Source organism: Histomonas meleagridis (assembly GCF_020186115.1).
Source record: "Histomonas meleagridis strain 2922-C6/04-10x chromosome Unknown scaffold_61, whole genome shotgun sequence".
Lineage (NCBI taxonomy): Eukaryota > Parabasalia > Tritrichomonadida > Dientamoebidae > Histomonas > Histomonas meleagridis.
The window spans coordinates 2,477,199-2,492,067 of NW_027150931.1; the positions used below are offsets into that span (position 1 = coordinate 2,477,199).

At 32.0% G+C, this 14,869-nt stretch overlaps 6 protein-coding genes across 6 annotated transcripts; 4 read left to right on the plus strand and 2 right to left on the minus strand.

Moving 5' to 3' along the window:
- Positions 1-890: 890 nt before the first annotated feature.
- On the plus strand, positions 891-1,742 carry GO595_010787 (peptidyl-prolyl cis-trans isomerase, FKBP-type family protein; the record flags this gene model as incomplete). The annotated part of the gene is made up of 1 exon (XM_067913505.1): positions 891-1,742. The coding sequence occupies one exon, from the start codon at positions 891-893 to the stop codon at positions 1,740-1,742; it is 852 nt and encodes a 283-aa protein (XP_067769525.1).
- A 31-nt stretch (positions 1,743-1,773) lies between these two features.
- GO595_010788 (Ser/Thr protein phosphatase) lies at positions 1,774-2,673 on the minus strand (the record flags this gene model as incomplete). Its single annotated transcript, XM_067913506.1, has 1 exon — positions 1,774-2,673. The coding sequence occupies one exon, from the start codon at positions 2,671-2,673 to the stop codon at positions 1,774-1,776; it is 900 nt and encodes a 299-aa protein (XP_067769526.1).
- Positions 2,674-3,059: 386 nt separating this feature from the next.
- GO595_010789 (uncharacterized protein) lies at positions 3,060-4,307 on the plus strand (the record flags this gene model as incomplete). The annotated part of the gene is made up of 1 exon (XM_067913507.1): positions 3,060-4,307. One exon carries the CDS (start codon positions 3,060-3,062, stop codon positions 4,305-4,307), a length of 1,248 nt encoding a protein of 415 aa, XP_067769527.1.
- A 3,177-nt stretch (positions 4,308-7,484) lies between these two features.
- GO595_010790 (AMP-binding enzyme family protein) lies at positions 7,485-9,380 on the plus strand (the record flags this gene model as incomplete). Its single annotated transcript, XM_067913508.1, has 1 exon — positions 7,485-9,380. One exon carries the CDS (start codon positions 7,485-7,487, stop codon positions 9,378-9,380), a length of 1,896 nt encoding a protein of 631 aa, XP_067769528.1.
- Positions 9,381-10,250: 870 nt separating this feature from the next.
- On the minus strand, positions 10,251-11,480 carry GO595_010791 (CK1 family protein kinase; the record flags this gene model as incomplete). Its single annotated transcript, XM_067913509.1, has 1 exon — positions 10,251-11,480. The coding sequence occupies one exon, from the start codon at positions 11,478-11,480 to the stop codon at positions 10,251-10,253; it is 1,230 nt and encodes a 409-aa protein (XP_067769529.1).
- A 463-nt stretch (positions 11,481-11,943) lies between these two features.
- GO595_010792 (Proteasome subunit alpha type-4) lies at positions 11,944-12,702 on the plus strand (the record flags this gene model as incomplete). Its single annotated transcript, XM_067913510.1, has 1 exon — positions 11,944-12,702. The coding sequence occupies one exon, from the start codon at positions 11,944-11,946 to the stop codon at positions 12,700-12,702; it is 759 nt and encodes a 252-aa protein (XP_067769530.1).
- Positions 12,703-14,869: the final 2,167 nt, after the last annotated feature.

Consider the following 14,869-nt stretch of genomic DNA (forward strand, 5'->3'; position numbering starts at 1 on the left):
AAACCGCCAAATAAACGTGCAAATTCTGCGTCAAGAATATTTTTACCACAAAAGTGCTTTCAAGTGCTTTGGAAGGGATCTAGAGCGACTCAAAAACACCTATAAATATTTTAAGGAATACCCTTGTGTGAAGAATGAGCGTTAGTTGTTGTTGTATGACTTTATCAATAAACTTTATTATGATAATGATGATTTGTAATCAAAACAGAGGGAATACGAGTATCTCTGTTATTAAATTAGTTTCAAAATATGAAAAATATAGATAATCAATTTTTTTTTAAATCTATTGACTTCAAAATATTTAGAAGTTTTTCAATTTGATTCTAAGTTTTTTCGAAATATGGTCATTAAATAGCTTAAAAAATACCCACAAAGAATTATGTGTATGTTTATTTACTTAAAATATATTTCTATTCTTTATTTTCTAAAATTTTGGTAATTATTTCTTGAATGTTGTTCCATACGTCTGTTCTGTCTTTAATATCTTCTGCATCAAAAGGTTGATAACCATTTTCCTTTGTATTTTCTGTAAAATCGTAATAATTTTGTTGGTATTTTTCGGAACACACTGAAGCTTCTGGATCAACTATCGAAAAACAGAGTTTGTTACTGTTTCTAGTTGGTTCGATGTTGAAAGTAATGTTGTAATCCATCCCAAATATATTTCACATAACATTTCATTTTCCCATTCTTTCATTAATGAACTTCTTTTTTCAGAGGTACTCAAGCTTCAAATCCTGCAATATTTTTTCAACGATAATTTTATGTTAATAATGGTATAGGTAGGAGATTACAAAAATACCCTCGTTATGAAATTTTAATAAGAATTATTCCACATCTTTTGCGTGTTTTCACTATCTTTGTTTTGTTTAAATGGTCACATCACAAAAATGAGCACAGAACCAATTCCACTTACTGAAGACGGACTTATCACAAAGACAATTATTAAGGAAGGAAATGGACCACAACCTAAAGATGATGAAAAGGTGTTTGTATGTTATGTTGGGAAATTACAATCAAATAATAAAGAATTCGAAAACTGTGGAACAAAAGAACAACCATTTCTTCTTACTATTGGAAAAGAGATTATTGAAGGTTGCAACATAGCATTAAAATCAATGAAAGTTGGAGAAATTTCTTCATTTACAATCGATCCAAAATATGGATATGGTGAAAAAGGTAAAGAACCTTTAGTTCCACCCAATGAAACCCTCGTTTTCGAGATTGAGCTTCTTGAAATCCTACATCCAAAAACGCCACAAGATGAAGGAATATGTAAAGCAATTTACCAATGCCAACGAGGGAATGCAGAATTCAAACAGGGAGACATTTCACGCGCAATAAGCTTTTACACAGAAGCTCGACTTACATTAATGTTTGAAGCTAAGGAAGATATGAATTCAGATGATCCAAAAAGTGAATCATATGAATACAAAAAGGTAAACAACAGACTCAACAGGAACTTGGCGGTTGCGCATTCAAAGATTGGAGAGTATACTCAAGCAATTCATTTTGCTAATGAAGCACTTTTATTTGAATCAAACGACCTTAAGACCTTAATTCGAAAGTTAGACGCAGAGCTTAAGCTTAAGAGGGTCAAAGATGCACGCCAAACATTTAATCATGCAATTGGCTGTTCACCAAATGAGCCCACCTTGAAACAATACCAAGCTCAACTCGAAAAACTTGAGAAAGAACAAAATGTTCGTCAAGACGAACTCTTCCGTAATGCCTTTAAATAAAATATTTGTTGAACAAAAATACTATATCACTTTATTTTGAGTCCTTTTTAGCAGGGCTTTGATGAAGAACAATTGCAGTAGGTTTGTTCGATGCGTCAATCGCTATGTAAGCGGCGCTGTTTGTGTTGATTCCGGCATAACATGAAGCTGTGAAGACGGTTACGACGGTTTTGACGGGTGCGAATGGGAAATCGAAACCTTTTTGACACATTTGGTGACCTCGAATAAGCATAGTGAAGCCATTCTTATCTAGGAAAGAACGAACAACATTTATGCCATACGTATATGTGGAGCCACGCTCGTTCGGGCCCCATTCAGAGATAATCCGAGACGGATCAGACCAAAGTAAATCCGCTAGAAGACCTTCGGCAGGTATTGCGGTAGGTCTTTTAATTGCGCGAATTTGATCAACTGTTTGAAGAGACGGTGAGAGACCTCCATGTACACAAAATATCTTACCACCAATGATGGCTGAAATAGGAAGACAATCAAAGGCATTGTAGAAATGTTGTAAGGCATTGTTGGTGAGTTTTGTACAACATTCATTCGCAAATCCAAAATATTCCGTCATCTCAGGACTTTCGTGATTCCCCCTTAGTAAAAAAATGTTGGAAGGAAAGCGTATCTTCATAACAAACAAGAGACAAATAACCTCAACACTATTTTTACCTCGATCAACATAATCACCCAAAAACAAATATTTTACAGATGGACCGAAACCACTCGACTGAAAAGCCGCCACAAGGTCATTTAGTTGTCCATGAATATCACCGCATATGTTAATTGGTGGTTTTAAATCGAGTACCGACGGTTCATTTAATAAAATTTTGCTAACTGTTTGACACAACAAAATGGCTTCCTGTGGGCTTATTTTAGTTGTTCCTGTTGTGATTATATCTTGCATAATAGCATCCAGCTTGTTATCGTCCATTTAACGATATAATGATTTAAATATGTTGTAAACAAAAATTCTCTTAAAAATTGAATGCCTTTTCCAACTTCATAATAATTTTTTATCACCTGAAAACTGAACAATATTCTAATTTGTCCAAATATTATTTGGATTTATCTGTACGATTAGGTTGATATCGTGCGAAATATGCATTCATGATTTTGATACTATAGTTAAAGTTTAACTTTATTTGATTTTCGAGATTATTAGAAATTTTGATATTATGAACACAATTTTATATGATTATAGTTGCTGTATGTTTTACATGGTCTTGTTGAATCATTTGACGCAAATTATCCAAAAATCGCATTACGCAAACTATGCCGATTAAAACAGTTTATCTTTACAAAAAGTGCTAAATTGAAATGTCTCAGTCTGATTCAACAAAAAGCAATAAAGACATTGATTTCATTGAAATTCTTTCCCTTATGGCTTCATCAAGCAGTGATGTAAAACTCAACGCTGCTGATCTGTTTATTGCGTTCTCTTTTACAAAGCCAGAAAAAATATTGGACAAATTAGATGAAATTCAACTCCTGACTCTTTCACTTTGTGCATCTCCACAACCTTCATGGGGGACAGTTAACACAATTTTATTTGGATTATCCAATGTAATCAATTTGAAGCCAAAATCACTTCGAGATCACCTATCCTTATTTATAGAAATGTCTTATGAAATTATCCGTTCTGCTCTTACATCTCCATCCAATGTTGAGTGTTATTGTCCTCAATTAAACACATTTATGGAGTCAATAATTAATAACTTTTCTGAATCATTTGATATTTCAAAAGAAATTTTCCTTTCAATATCTGAATATTTCACAACACTGAACAGTCCCACATCTTTTTCATATCTTGTTAAACTTTTAATTACCAATTTTTCAAAAATTGTCAGTATTGCATCCAAAAAGCTTTCACCTGATGAGTTATCCAAAGCTGCTTCGCCCATTTCATGTGATGACAAAAATGTTGTTCAATTTTACATCACTTTGTTTACCCAATTATTATCCAAAGGAAACAATCCCATCATCATCCAAATTCTTCGAACGCATGCATCTTCGATCATTAACCTCAGTAAACGTGAAGGACCATGTCAAGAGCCAGCTCATTTTCTTTTTGATATAATCAAGTCATCACCTAAAGAGAAGAAAGACCTAATCAAAGATGCGCAAGCCATCTCTGAGAAAGCCCTCCAGCGTCTCCAGGCTTCATCAGAGGACGCTAACGCGCCCGTTCGAACATCATCGCAACTCAAAACCGTCGAAGTATTGAATCAAACTAACGTTCAAGTGCACAAAACTCAAGTTTATGTACTTCAGCCTAAGTTAATGTCAAGGAAGTGGAGTCCTAAGGTTGAGCTTAACCTTGTTGAAGATGTAGGAGTCCTTTTCTGGACTAAGAACGAAAATGAGATATATAAAGGAAAAGCAATCGCATGCTCTGACATCGAAAATTTGACTTTGTTCCCCGACGGCAAAACAAAGTTCGATAAGGAAAACGTAATGGAGATCCAGGTAGGAAGCTCCAAAATGGTTTACTATATTTCGTTCCCGAGTTATATTCTTGCAAACCAATGGCAAGTGCTGATACAGCGTTTGAAGTTTGGAAAGTAAAACTTTGTTTGTGTATAAAAATCTTTTGAAGATACTTTCTTTTGTGCTTAAATTTTTCATTTGAACATTGATTTTATTAAAAGTTTTATCATAAATGCTGTTAGTTTTTTGTTTAATTTTTTGTATATCTTTCATTTTTATTATAAAAATGTTTATCACATTTTTCAATATATATGTGATATAACAGAATTATTAATATTATTAATTACAATTGCAAAACATAATAAGTTGCTTGTGTATCATTATTGATGGTGATCAAGTAATAAGCGCTTGATTTATTAAATATGAAAAATACAAAATTTATTTTTATACAAGATTCTCAACAAAAGATTCGCACTTTGCTTGTATTTTTGTCGCTTCGAGATCATCAGGGGAATCGGCACGAATTGATAAAGGTTTAACACCATTTTCCTCAAACATCTTTAGCAAAAAATATTTACAAGAATAATATAACATTCTCACCTTTATGCGGGAAGTATTTGGCATCCAAATAATGTATAATGGTATGATTCTTAATTTTCCATTTTTATCAACAAAATCATATTCATAGAGCACATAACGACTATCATTTGGGGGAAGATCATCAAGTAGGTCGTCAAGTGAATTTTCCCTTTCTGCCTTTTTGTCAACAAAGATTTTCTCATTGAGATTTGCTACAAAAGTAACATAACGATAAACATGGTCTTTGGTAGTTTCAAACAAAGCGCGATAACACTCTTTAAGAACCTTGAACACAACAAGACCAGAAGACATCCGATTTGGGATTTATATCGGATATTGAATCAAAAATGATCAAAGCTATACAAAGTTTTGATTTTTTTTTCTTTTCCAAAAAGAAGACCAAAGTTGCACACCAACCAAAATTATTTTATTCCTGTTTTTTAAAAAATCTACGAATTTAATATTTTTACTAAAAATAACATTCAAAATTGACTGAAATTCATTTCCTATTTCCATCAGGTTTTTGGATAAAAGATGCACACTTTATTTGGATTTCTTTTTCTTCTATGTCAGACGATGATGTTGCATTGATTGATAATAATGGAATCCCATTTTCCTGAAACGATCTACTTGTTAATTGCATCACAGGTTCGTACAGCATTCTTATCCTTACACGGGAAGTTTTTGGTACCCAAGCAATGTATAACGGTATATTTTTTAATTTTCCATTTTCGTCAACGAAATCAAAATCATATAATACGTATCGACAATCACATGGAGGGAGGTCATCAAGTAAGTCGTCAAGTGTGTTTTCCCTTTGTCCTTTTTTTTCAACTTTTAAATATTGACGAGAAATATCACCAACAATCACAAGAATAGCATAACGGTACATGTGCTCTTTTTTAATATCATACCAGACTTGCTTGCATTCTTCAAGAGGTTCAGGAGTACATCGGGTTACCATTAAAATCCAATTGAATCATTATTTGGTCGTTTTATTTTTACAGACATTTGACATGAAAAGGTCTAAAGTGTAATTATTATTTATAAATGCTTGGAATTATTTCAATTATTCTCTTCATGAAACAATATTCAGTAAACACAAAATCAGCTTTAACTGAATTCTCTTCCTATTATTTCCAAGAAAAAGGATCATTTTATTTAAATTTTTCTGATATTTCAGCTGACAAAATTTTTATTGGTATTTGTTCATCAACTGAATACAACAACTTACAAAAGGTTGAAAGCCTCAATGAGCAGCTCTGTAATTCTAAAGTTCCATTAATTAATAAGTCAACTTTAATCTCAACTCAAAACATGCAAAACATACAATACGAGGGTACCGTTTCTTCTAAGGGAAAATACATCCCAGTCGTATATTCATGTGATCAAACATATTCTGATTTTTCATTGAAACTCATTTTTTCTAATCCACACTCCAAACTTTCATATAACTTTCAACCATTTTTATATATCAAACCCATTGTAACAGCTATCATCTTAAGTGGAATCATATTTTGGATATATCATTGGATCAAAAACTTTTCATTTAATAACATTCTCCATAACGTAATCACCTTAGTGATAGGATATTTCTTTTTATATGAGTTTATCTTTATCTTGCAAATTTTTGTTGAACATATGTCCGATACCACATCATCCATCAAAAACATCCGAATTGTTATACGCTTTCCCTATGAGATTTTACTGGTGACATTATTACAATATGTTTCCAAAGGTTTAGGGATAATACATTATCACTTTTTTATAAAAGATATCATTGTTAATGTCATAATTTCATTATTAATTGTTACACCATTAATTATTATCGATGAGTTTGATATCTCTGAGCAATTAAACTTTATAATTTTAGCGTTTGGACTCTTTTTCATTGCGATTTTCTATAAAATATTATTCACTGATTTATCCAAAAGTGCCACTTCATTCATTGGACATTTGATAATGATCTCAAGATCAAATATTAATGTTGTTACCACACCAATTTATCCAAATTATCAATTTTATAATTTGTTATCATTTATATTTCCGATTTATTTTGTCGTTTATTTGTTCCAATTATTCTTTCGAAGTATAATCGATATAAATGAATGGATAATTCGATTAATTAAAGATGTCTCTGATTTGGTTATAGTCGGATTAATGATTTGGAAGTTCAAAATGACAAAAAGTAATAAGTTCGGATATGGATGGATCGGAAGTAATGATAACAACGAAAACAAAACATATTTAACTCAAATAGAAATAGACGCTGTAAATGATGATGACGAATTGTTATACTGCGGTACGAATGATTGGAACGAGGGAATGAAATTACCAAATCCACCACTGATTGTATGAAAATTTTATTGAATAAAATATTGTTGTAAGTAAATTTTTGTAAATTTTTTATGAGACGATTTTAGTGGTTATAGTCACAAAAAAATGAAATATCCGCTCTTTTTTGTGCTGTATAATAATGTATAAGTGTGGCACTTGGAGATCATGATTACACCAAAATTTATGATTAAACATTTCCAAAATAATGATTGAAGGAAATTTTTTTCTTAACGATAGAGTTGAATGAATGAAAAATTATCGAATTTATATTCAAAAACAGATCTTTTTGCAAAAATTGCCAATTGTATGTTGCCCGTTTAATGTCATAAAATTAACGGTCGCGAATGCCAAAAGTGGCATGTAAAAAATACTAGTACACTTTTTCAAAAGTGCCTTATTATGGAGGCCAAGAGCTCTCCTCGTTATTGGTTCGATGAATATGAAAAATTTCCAAAAAGCATAAAAACTATGCAAGATTTTTATTTTTGGACGGATAAAAAACATGGTGATTCTCCCTATGTTGGCAAATTCCAAGATAATCAAGTAATTTGGACCACACGACATCAAGTTCACGAGTACGCCATGTCACTTGGCACGTCGCTTCTTTCTTTAGGCTTCAAAGCAGGCGATCGAATTGGTGTTTATTGTGAAAATCGTCTTGAATGCGTCATTTTTCTAGAAGCCGCACAAATTTATGGCTTCATCATTGTTTTTACTTTTGATGCTGCCCTTCAAGCTTATGGTAATTATGTATTTGCAGATTCAGGGATAGTTGCACTTTACATTTCGCCCTCCAAATATGTAAGAACTTACCGACTTTTTGGTAATTCTATTGATAGTGTTCGTCTCCTCATAGTCAATGAACTCATTCCTCATACTTCTGAAAATAAGGAAATTCATCATCTTAAGCAAATACTTCTTGAACCATTATTACATCAAACCACGTACTCAGACATTCCAACTATTTCACCAGAAGACCCATGTACCATTTGTTATAGTTCTGGTACCGTTGGAGCGCCAAAAGGAGTTATAATTTCACACCGCGTAATGTTACATGCCATATTTACCATTCTTGCGACAGTTAATATTCGCGAATGGATTGTACATGTTTCATTTTTACCTCTTGCTCATATTCTTGAACGAATTGCTGTTGGAGTTATTATGTTTAGAGGTGGACGAATTGTATTTGCATCGAAAGGAACTGCAAACTTATTTAGCGACATAAAGAATGCACATGGAACTGGAGGGCCAATCATTCCGTCTGTTTTACAATCGCTTCATAATGCAATTTTCGAAAGCGCGTCAAAATCAAAAATTAAAAATTTTGCCATCAAAGCTGCACTCAAAATTCAGAACTTTACAAAAATGTTAGGATTTAGAAGCAGAATTGCCGATACTTTTGTATTAGATAGCATAAAGAATTCACTTGGTGGATGTTTAGAATGGTTCGTTGTAGCAGGAGATACATTTTCTCCAACTTTTCAAAAAGATTTATCTGATATATTAGATATTGACTTAATTGCAATTTATGGACTTTCTGAATGTGGTGGACCAGCAGCAATCTCGGACAGATATGATATTGTTCCGGGTACTGTAGGTTGTGTAGCACCTGGATTAACATTACAAATTGACGAAAATAATGAAATATATCTCAGCGGGGAAAACTTGTTTTCAGGCTATTGGAACAACCCCGAAATCACCGAGAAAAGTTTTACTAATGGAATGTTTAGAACTGGTGACAAAGGATATGTTGATCCGAAAAGCGGATATTTAGTAGTTAGTGGTCGATCCAGTGACATATTTGAGTATGAACCTGGAGTTGAATTAGCATTACCATATATATGTTTTTCATATCAAAAATCCGAATTTGTCAGACAAATATTCATATACCCATTCCATGAAAAGCGTTGTTTACTTGCGATCATTGTTCCAACTACTTCAATTATTGAATATTATATTTCGAATAGACAAAAGATTGAAACACCTGAAGACATAGAAAAATACTGTAAAACTAGAACCTACAACGAGTGGGCAAGGAAATGTCTAAGGTCCCACGCGAGATACGAGAGGTTGCCGCCTTCGGCTTATTTGGCAGCGGTTAGAAACGTTGGGCGACCGTTTACTATCGAAGACGGTTTATTGACACCGACAGGAAAACAAAGATCAAATGAATTCGTGAAGAGATTTAAGAATGAGATCGAAAGCATGAAAATGGAAGTAATAAAAAGAAGAGAAAATAAGAAGTTGACAGATGACATGTTTGAATATGAGGATGAAACTGATGAAGATGAATAATTAATAAATGCGATAAATGATATAAATTTTTCATTTTTTGTGATTCAAAAAAAGAAAATTTTTTATTTATGTTTCTGTTCTTAACTCACAAAGATACAAGGAGATTAACAAATAAATTAGTTTATTTGTAAGAGCAAATAAAACTTTTCGCTATAAATATGGAGAAATTTGATCAACAACCAGCACAGCCACAAAAATACATTATTGATTTATTAAATCATATTCGTACCTAGTGTAACACATTAAAGAAGGAAAATTACTCCATTCTACAGTCCAAAGCAATTAAATAGAAATTACTTCTAGAAAAAGGAATTAATGTTAATGCATAATGTATTTTTATATAAAATGTATGGTAAAAATAGCAATGTGTATGCTAGAGAATTGTTTGATATATCTAAATGTAAATGAGATATTGAAGTTTTATGTGAAGAAAAAGAAACAATTTATTTAGTCAAAAAGTATAATTTAGAAATGGTTAAATTACTTTTATGTATTAAACTTTGTTGGTAAACTAAATTAAACTCATATCCTGATATTCAAATTAAACCCAAATCACCCCTAATATATTAGAATTATGTTATGCTTGTAATTTATTAATCCAAATTAAATTAACTTAACATTAATTATGTCTTGCCTGGAAATTTACTCTTTCATTTTCTTTTAATGATTTTTAAAACAACATTTTATTATTGTAACATATTATACTTCATTTTATTTCCTATTAATATTTTTTAGATAACAATTTGTTTACCATATACCCTCTCATTAAAATATTCATCTTTGCGTTTTACCACAAATTCAAAAAAGTTATAACATTTTAAAGTTTTTATGATTATTTATTCCAAAATTCAAGATCAAAACAGAAAATATTTATTCTCCGATTTCAAAATCCGACAGCACATCGTTGTTTTCCACCTCCACTTCACCCGGTTCAAGCAGAAACATTTCTTGTTTCTTCGGGAAGATTAATTTCTTTTCTACTTTTTCCTCATTCTTCTCCGCCGTCAAGTGGCTGAACCCTACGAATCTCGCGGCCTCGTCCACAGCCGAGAAGAAGGGCAATGGCTGCAAGAAGTTATTCTGCCTTGTTACGTTTGTCTTTTTCGCGCCAACAAGTTCGTCCGAGTTCGTTGGGATTATCACACTGTTTTTATCAGTGACTCCACGTAATGATTCGTCGAGTCGTTTCCTTTTATTAATTACCCAATCGTATTGGTAATCAAATGCGAAGTTCATCTTAACCATTAAATTGATGAACAATCCACGCAAGAAACTGTAGCACGGCTTCTCATCGAACTTAAACGAACGAACTTTTTGCATGTAAGTCAAGAATTCGTTTGGTAATCCTTGACATAAAACTTCTGGAGGAGTGTCCATCTTAGCTTGTGCCAACATTTCATACTTCTCGTTCTTACTAAGACCTTCCATGCCTTGCCATGGAAGTCTTCCTTTGACAAGTGAGATTAATACGTATCCGACTGATTCAAGATCATCACGACATGATTGTTCTACACCTAAATGAACATTAACGGACACATATCGTGCTGTCCCGGCAAGGCCTTTGTCTTCGGCATAGTTTATATGAATAAATGTATGCAAATCTCGATACTTCTTGGCAAGTCCGAGATCTATAAGATAAAGAAGATTACTATTGGTACCAACTCCAAAAACAAAGTTGTCAGGTTTGATGTCACGATGAATAAAAGACCTTTGATGAAGATATTCAAGTCGACATAACATTTGAATGGCACACATGAGTGTGGTTTTCATAGAGAGGATTTTGCCACATTCACGAAAATAATATCCAAGAGATCTCCCAAGACGATCCATAATCATTGCACGATAATCTTCTTGACTCCAGTATTCATAAACACGTGGAATAGCAACAGGAGCATCAAGTAGTTGATAAAGTTTATATTCGTAATTGAGTTGTGGAGATGGGGTCTTTGGATTTTCAAGTTTGACTGCATATATTTTACCATTTTCAAGACTTTGTACTTCAAAAATAGCTCCAAAGGAACCAGCCCCCATACTTTTTGTTACAACATACTTTTCTTTAAGAATATCACCAATTTTCGGGGGAACAAACCCTCCTTTCATCGCTAAGATCCTAACGTATTTTAGAAATGTTATATGAAATGATTATTTGGAGATGATAAGCAAACAACAAAAAAGTTTCTCTATCGATATATGACAAGAGTTTAAGAACAAAAAAAAATTCTGAAATCATTAATATCATTAATCTGATTTCAATAGTTAGAGAAATTATTTAACAATTTTTGATATAAAATTAATCACGATTAATTTTATGAGTGATTATATGTTTTTAAATAATAGCTATTGAGCCAATGTTGGATAAATTAAAAATTTTAGACATTATTAAATTTTTTAAGAATAAAATTTATCATTAAAAATAAACAATCTTTCTTTTACTATTTCTTTTGTTAGCATAAGTAATGATTAATAGTGTACTTGAATGTGGATACAAATGAAAAATAAGAATTTGGTCAGAAGCCAACTTTTGACAATTGAATAACTTTGTTTGACTCATTATAAGAAGTAAATGACTTACAGATACGATTCAGGAACAACAACATTTTCTTCTGATGGAAGAATTTTGCAAGTCGAATATGCAATTCAATCTGTTAACCAAGCAGGTACAGTTGTTGGAGTACAATTCCAAAATGGTGTCGTTCTTGCAGCAGAAAAGAAGAACACCGGTCGTCTTGTAGACTATCTTTTCCCAGAAAAAATGGCTAAGATCGACCAACATGTAATTGCAGCTTTAGCAGGCATGACTGCTGATGCAAATAATCTTATTGACTTCATGAGACAAATTTCCCAATCATATCTCGAAACTTATAACGAACCAATCCCTCTCGAACAACTTGTTAGGAGAGTTTGCGATAAGAAACATAGCTATACACAATATGGAGGACTTCGTCCATATGGTGTCTCATTTTTAATTGCTGGCTATGACACAAGCAAAGGCTGCCAACTTTACCTTACAGATCCATCTGGAAACTATGGTGGTTGGAAAGCCACAGCTATTGGAGAAAATAATCAAACCGCACAATCAATCCTTAAATCACAATACAAAGAAGGAATGACAGCAACAGAAGCAATGGACCTTACAGTGAAGGTACTTTGTAAGACATTGGACTCAACAAGTTTAAGTGCCGATAAATTAGAATTTGCTGTTCTCCAATATCGCGAAGAATATGGTCCAAAGGTAAGAATTCTCACAACAGCTGAAGTTGACAAGCTTATGAAACGTTACGAAGAAACAATCAAAGCAACCGCTGCTGAAAAAGAGCAATAAACCAAACTTAAACAACTTAAATGTTTTGTTTTATCGTTAGTAATTTCATAACAATGAATAATGTATACATTTGATCTTATTTGCATTTGAAAAATAATTTTTGTTATTGCAGTTCGGTAACATTCCAGATACGTTTCTCAAGTATTTTCGAATTACAATATTTAAATGCGTTAAAGCCTAAAACAAAATGGGTTTTTGACTTAACCTTCAGCATATTAAACATGTCACTTTTCGCACTGAGAATTTTTTTGGATTTTTGACGTTTAATTTAATTTTTTATATCGAAAAAAATCATTTATGTGTGATGATTTAAAATATTATAATTTTCTTAAAGACACTGTTGTATCTAACGTTAATGAACAATGCAAAAAATCCCAACGAGAAATCGAATCATTAAGATATACAATAATGCTCCAACAAAGAAAAATATTTTCAAGAAAATTCAAAATGTTTAAAAAGACATTTCCAAAACATTTTCATAGCGAAACAAAACATTATGAACTATTAGCTTCAGAACAAGTTTTATCTGCTCGATACATTGATCCATCCCTTTCCCAAAGCTGTGGTGTACTAATTTCTTATACATTAGATCACTTAAATGTTTTGGCGAAAGTTGTTGTACAACTTAAGTCATCGCTCGAATTTGATTATATTGTTGGTTCTTTAATTCCAAGTCTTTTTGGTTATTTCACATCATCAGAATATGTTCAGTTTTCCATAGTCTTTTATACCCATATTTTAGACATTTCAACACCTGAAATTGCCTCACAAATTCTTCAGCCCTTTTTTTGCTCATTACCAACATTTCGATACATTGAATGCGTTATGGACCAATTTTCCACTGAATTTGAGTCCCAATTACAAATCAATAACTTATCACATAAATCAGTTTATATACAAGAATTATCCACTAAATTAAATGAAATCATCATTAAAAAGATACCTTTGCTTCAAGGGTATTTTACAGTTATTATTCAAATGATGATTAATATGTCATGGTCCCATCAAGAAATTGGCAATTTTTTTTTCAAGCAATTTTTCTCAGTTCAATCCAAAGTATGGCTTGAGTCGTCCCCCTTTTCTGAGCATATTGACATCTTAAACAGTATTTTAGAGCATTCATTTTTGCCAGATCAAATTGAGTCAAACACCGTCAAACTCATACACGCATTAAAATATTGCACAGAACACATTCCAAGTTTATTTGTTTATTTTGATCAGCATTATTTGTTATATCTTATGACACCATTAGATCTCCATTTCTTATTAAAGTTAATGAAAAACAATGAATTCCCGAAAACAATACAAAACATGGACTTTAGTTCATTAACGAAAGAACAAATGATAGTACCATTTTGGTTAAAAGTTTTTTTAAAGCGGAATATTTTTTTCTCAAACAAATTCCAAAGTATTATATATACGAATGTCGAAAACAAACAAAGAAAACTAAAACATATACCCGATTTCGATCGAATAATTCTCTATATTCAAGATGAGCAAACTGATAAAAATAGTGTTATATATGAAACCATCATGAAATATGATGCTGATAACAACAAAATATCGAAATATATTAATAATCAACAATTTCGTGAATATGCGTTTGAATATTCTATTCATTTACTTGAGAAAAAAGCGCTTGAATTCGAGAAATTAATTTTTTATAAAATGCAATTAAAATCGGTTTATGATTGGATAAATTTATCCAAGAAATTCGAATATATTACATATGTACCGATTATAAACATGAATAAAATCACATTTAAGTCAAAGCCACTTATGAAAAGACAATTTTTATTGGAGATAGAACAAAGAGCAAATGAAACATTAATAAGACTTAAAGATGATCTTAATAAATTCGACGAATTATGGTTCGAAATGATTGATGAAAAACCACCAACAAACCAATTCAGTAAATTAACTATGTCGAAAAAGTCGATTCTGTTTCACGCAATGATGGAAATTAAATGTATCCCATTCGTGAAAGTTTCATCGCAATTTTTGTTGTTGACAAGCGCATTGAAAAAGATTTTAATCGCGGATCCGAAATTTGATTTTATGTTGGATACAGCTGTGTTACTCGGTAAGTCTTTGCTGCCAAGCAGATTTTTGCTGTTCTCCCAATTGGTGGTAAAAAATAATAAATATGGAGAGTTCTCCTCTAAAA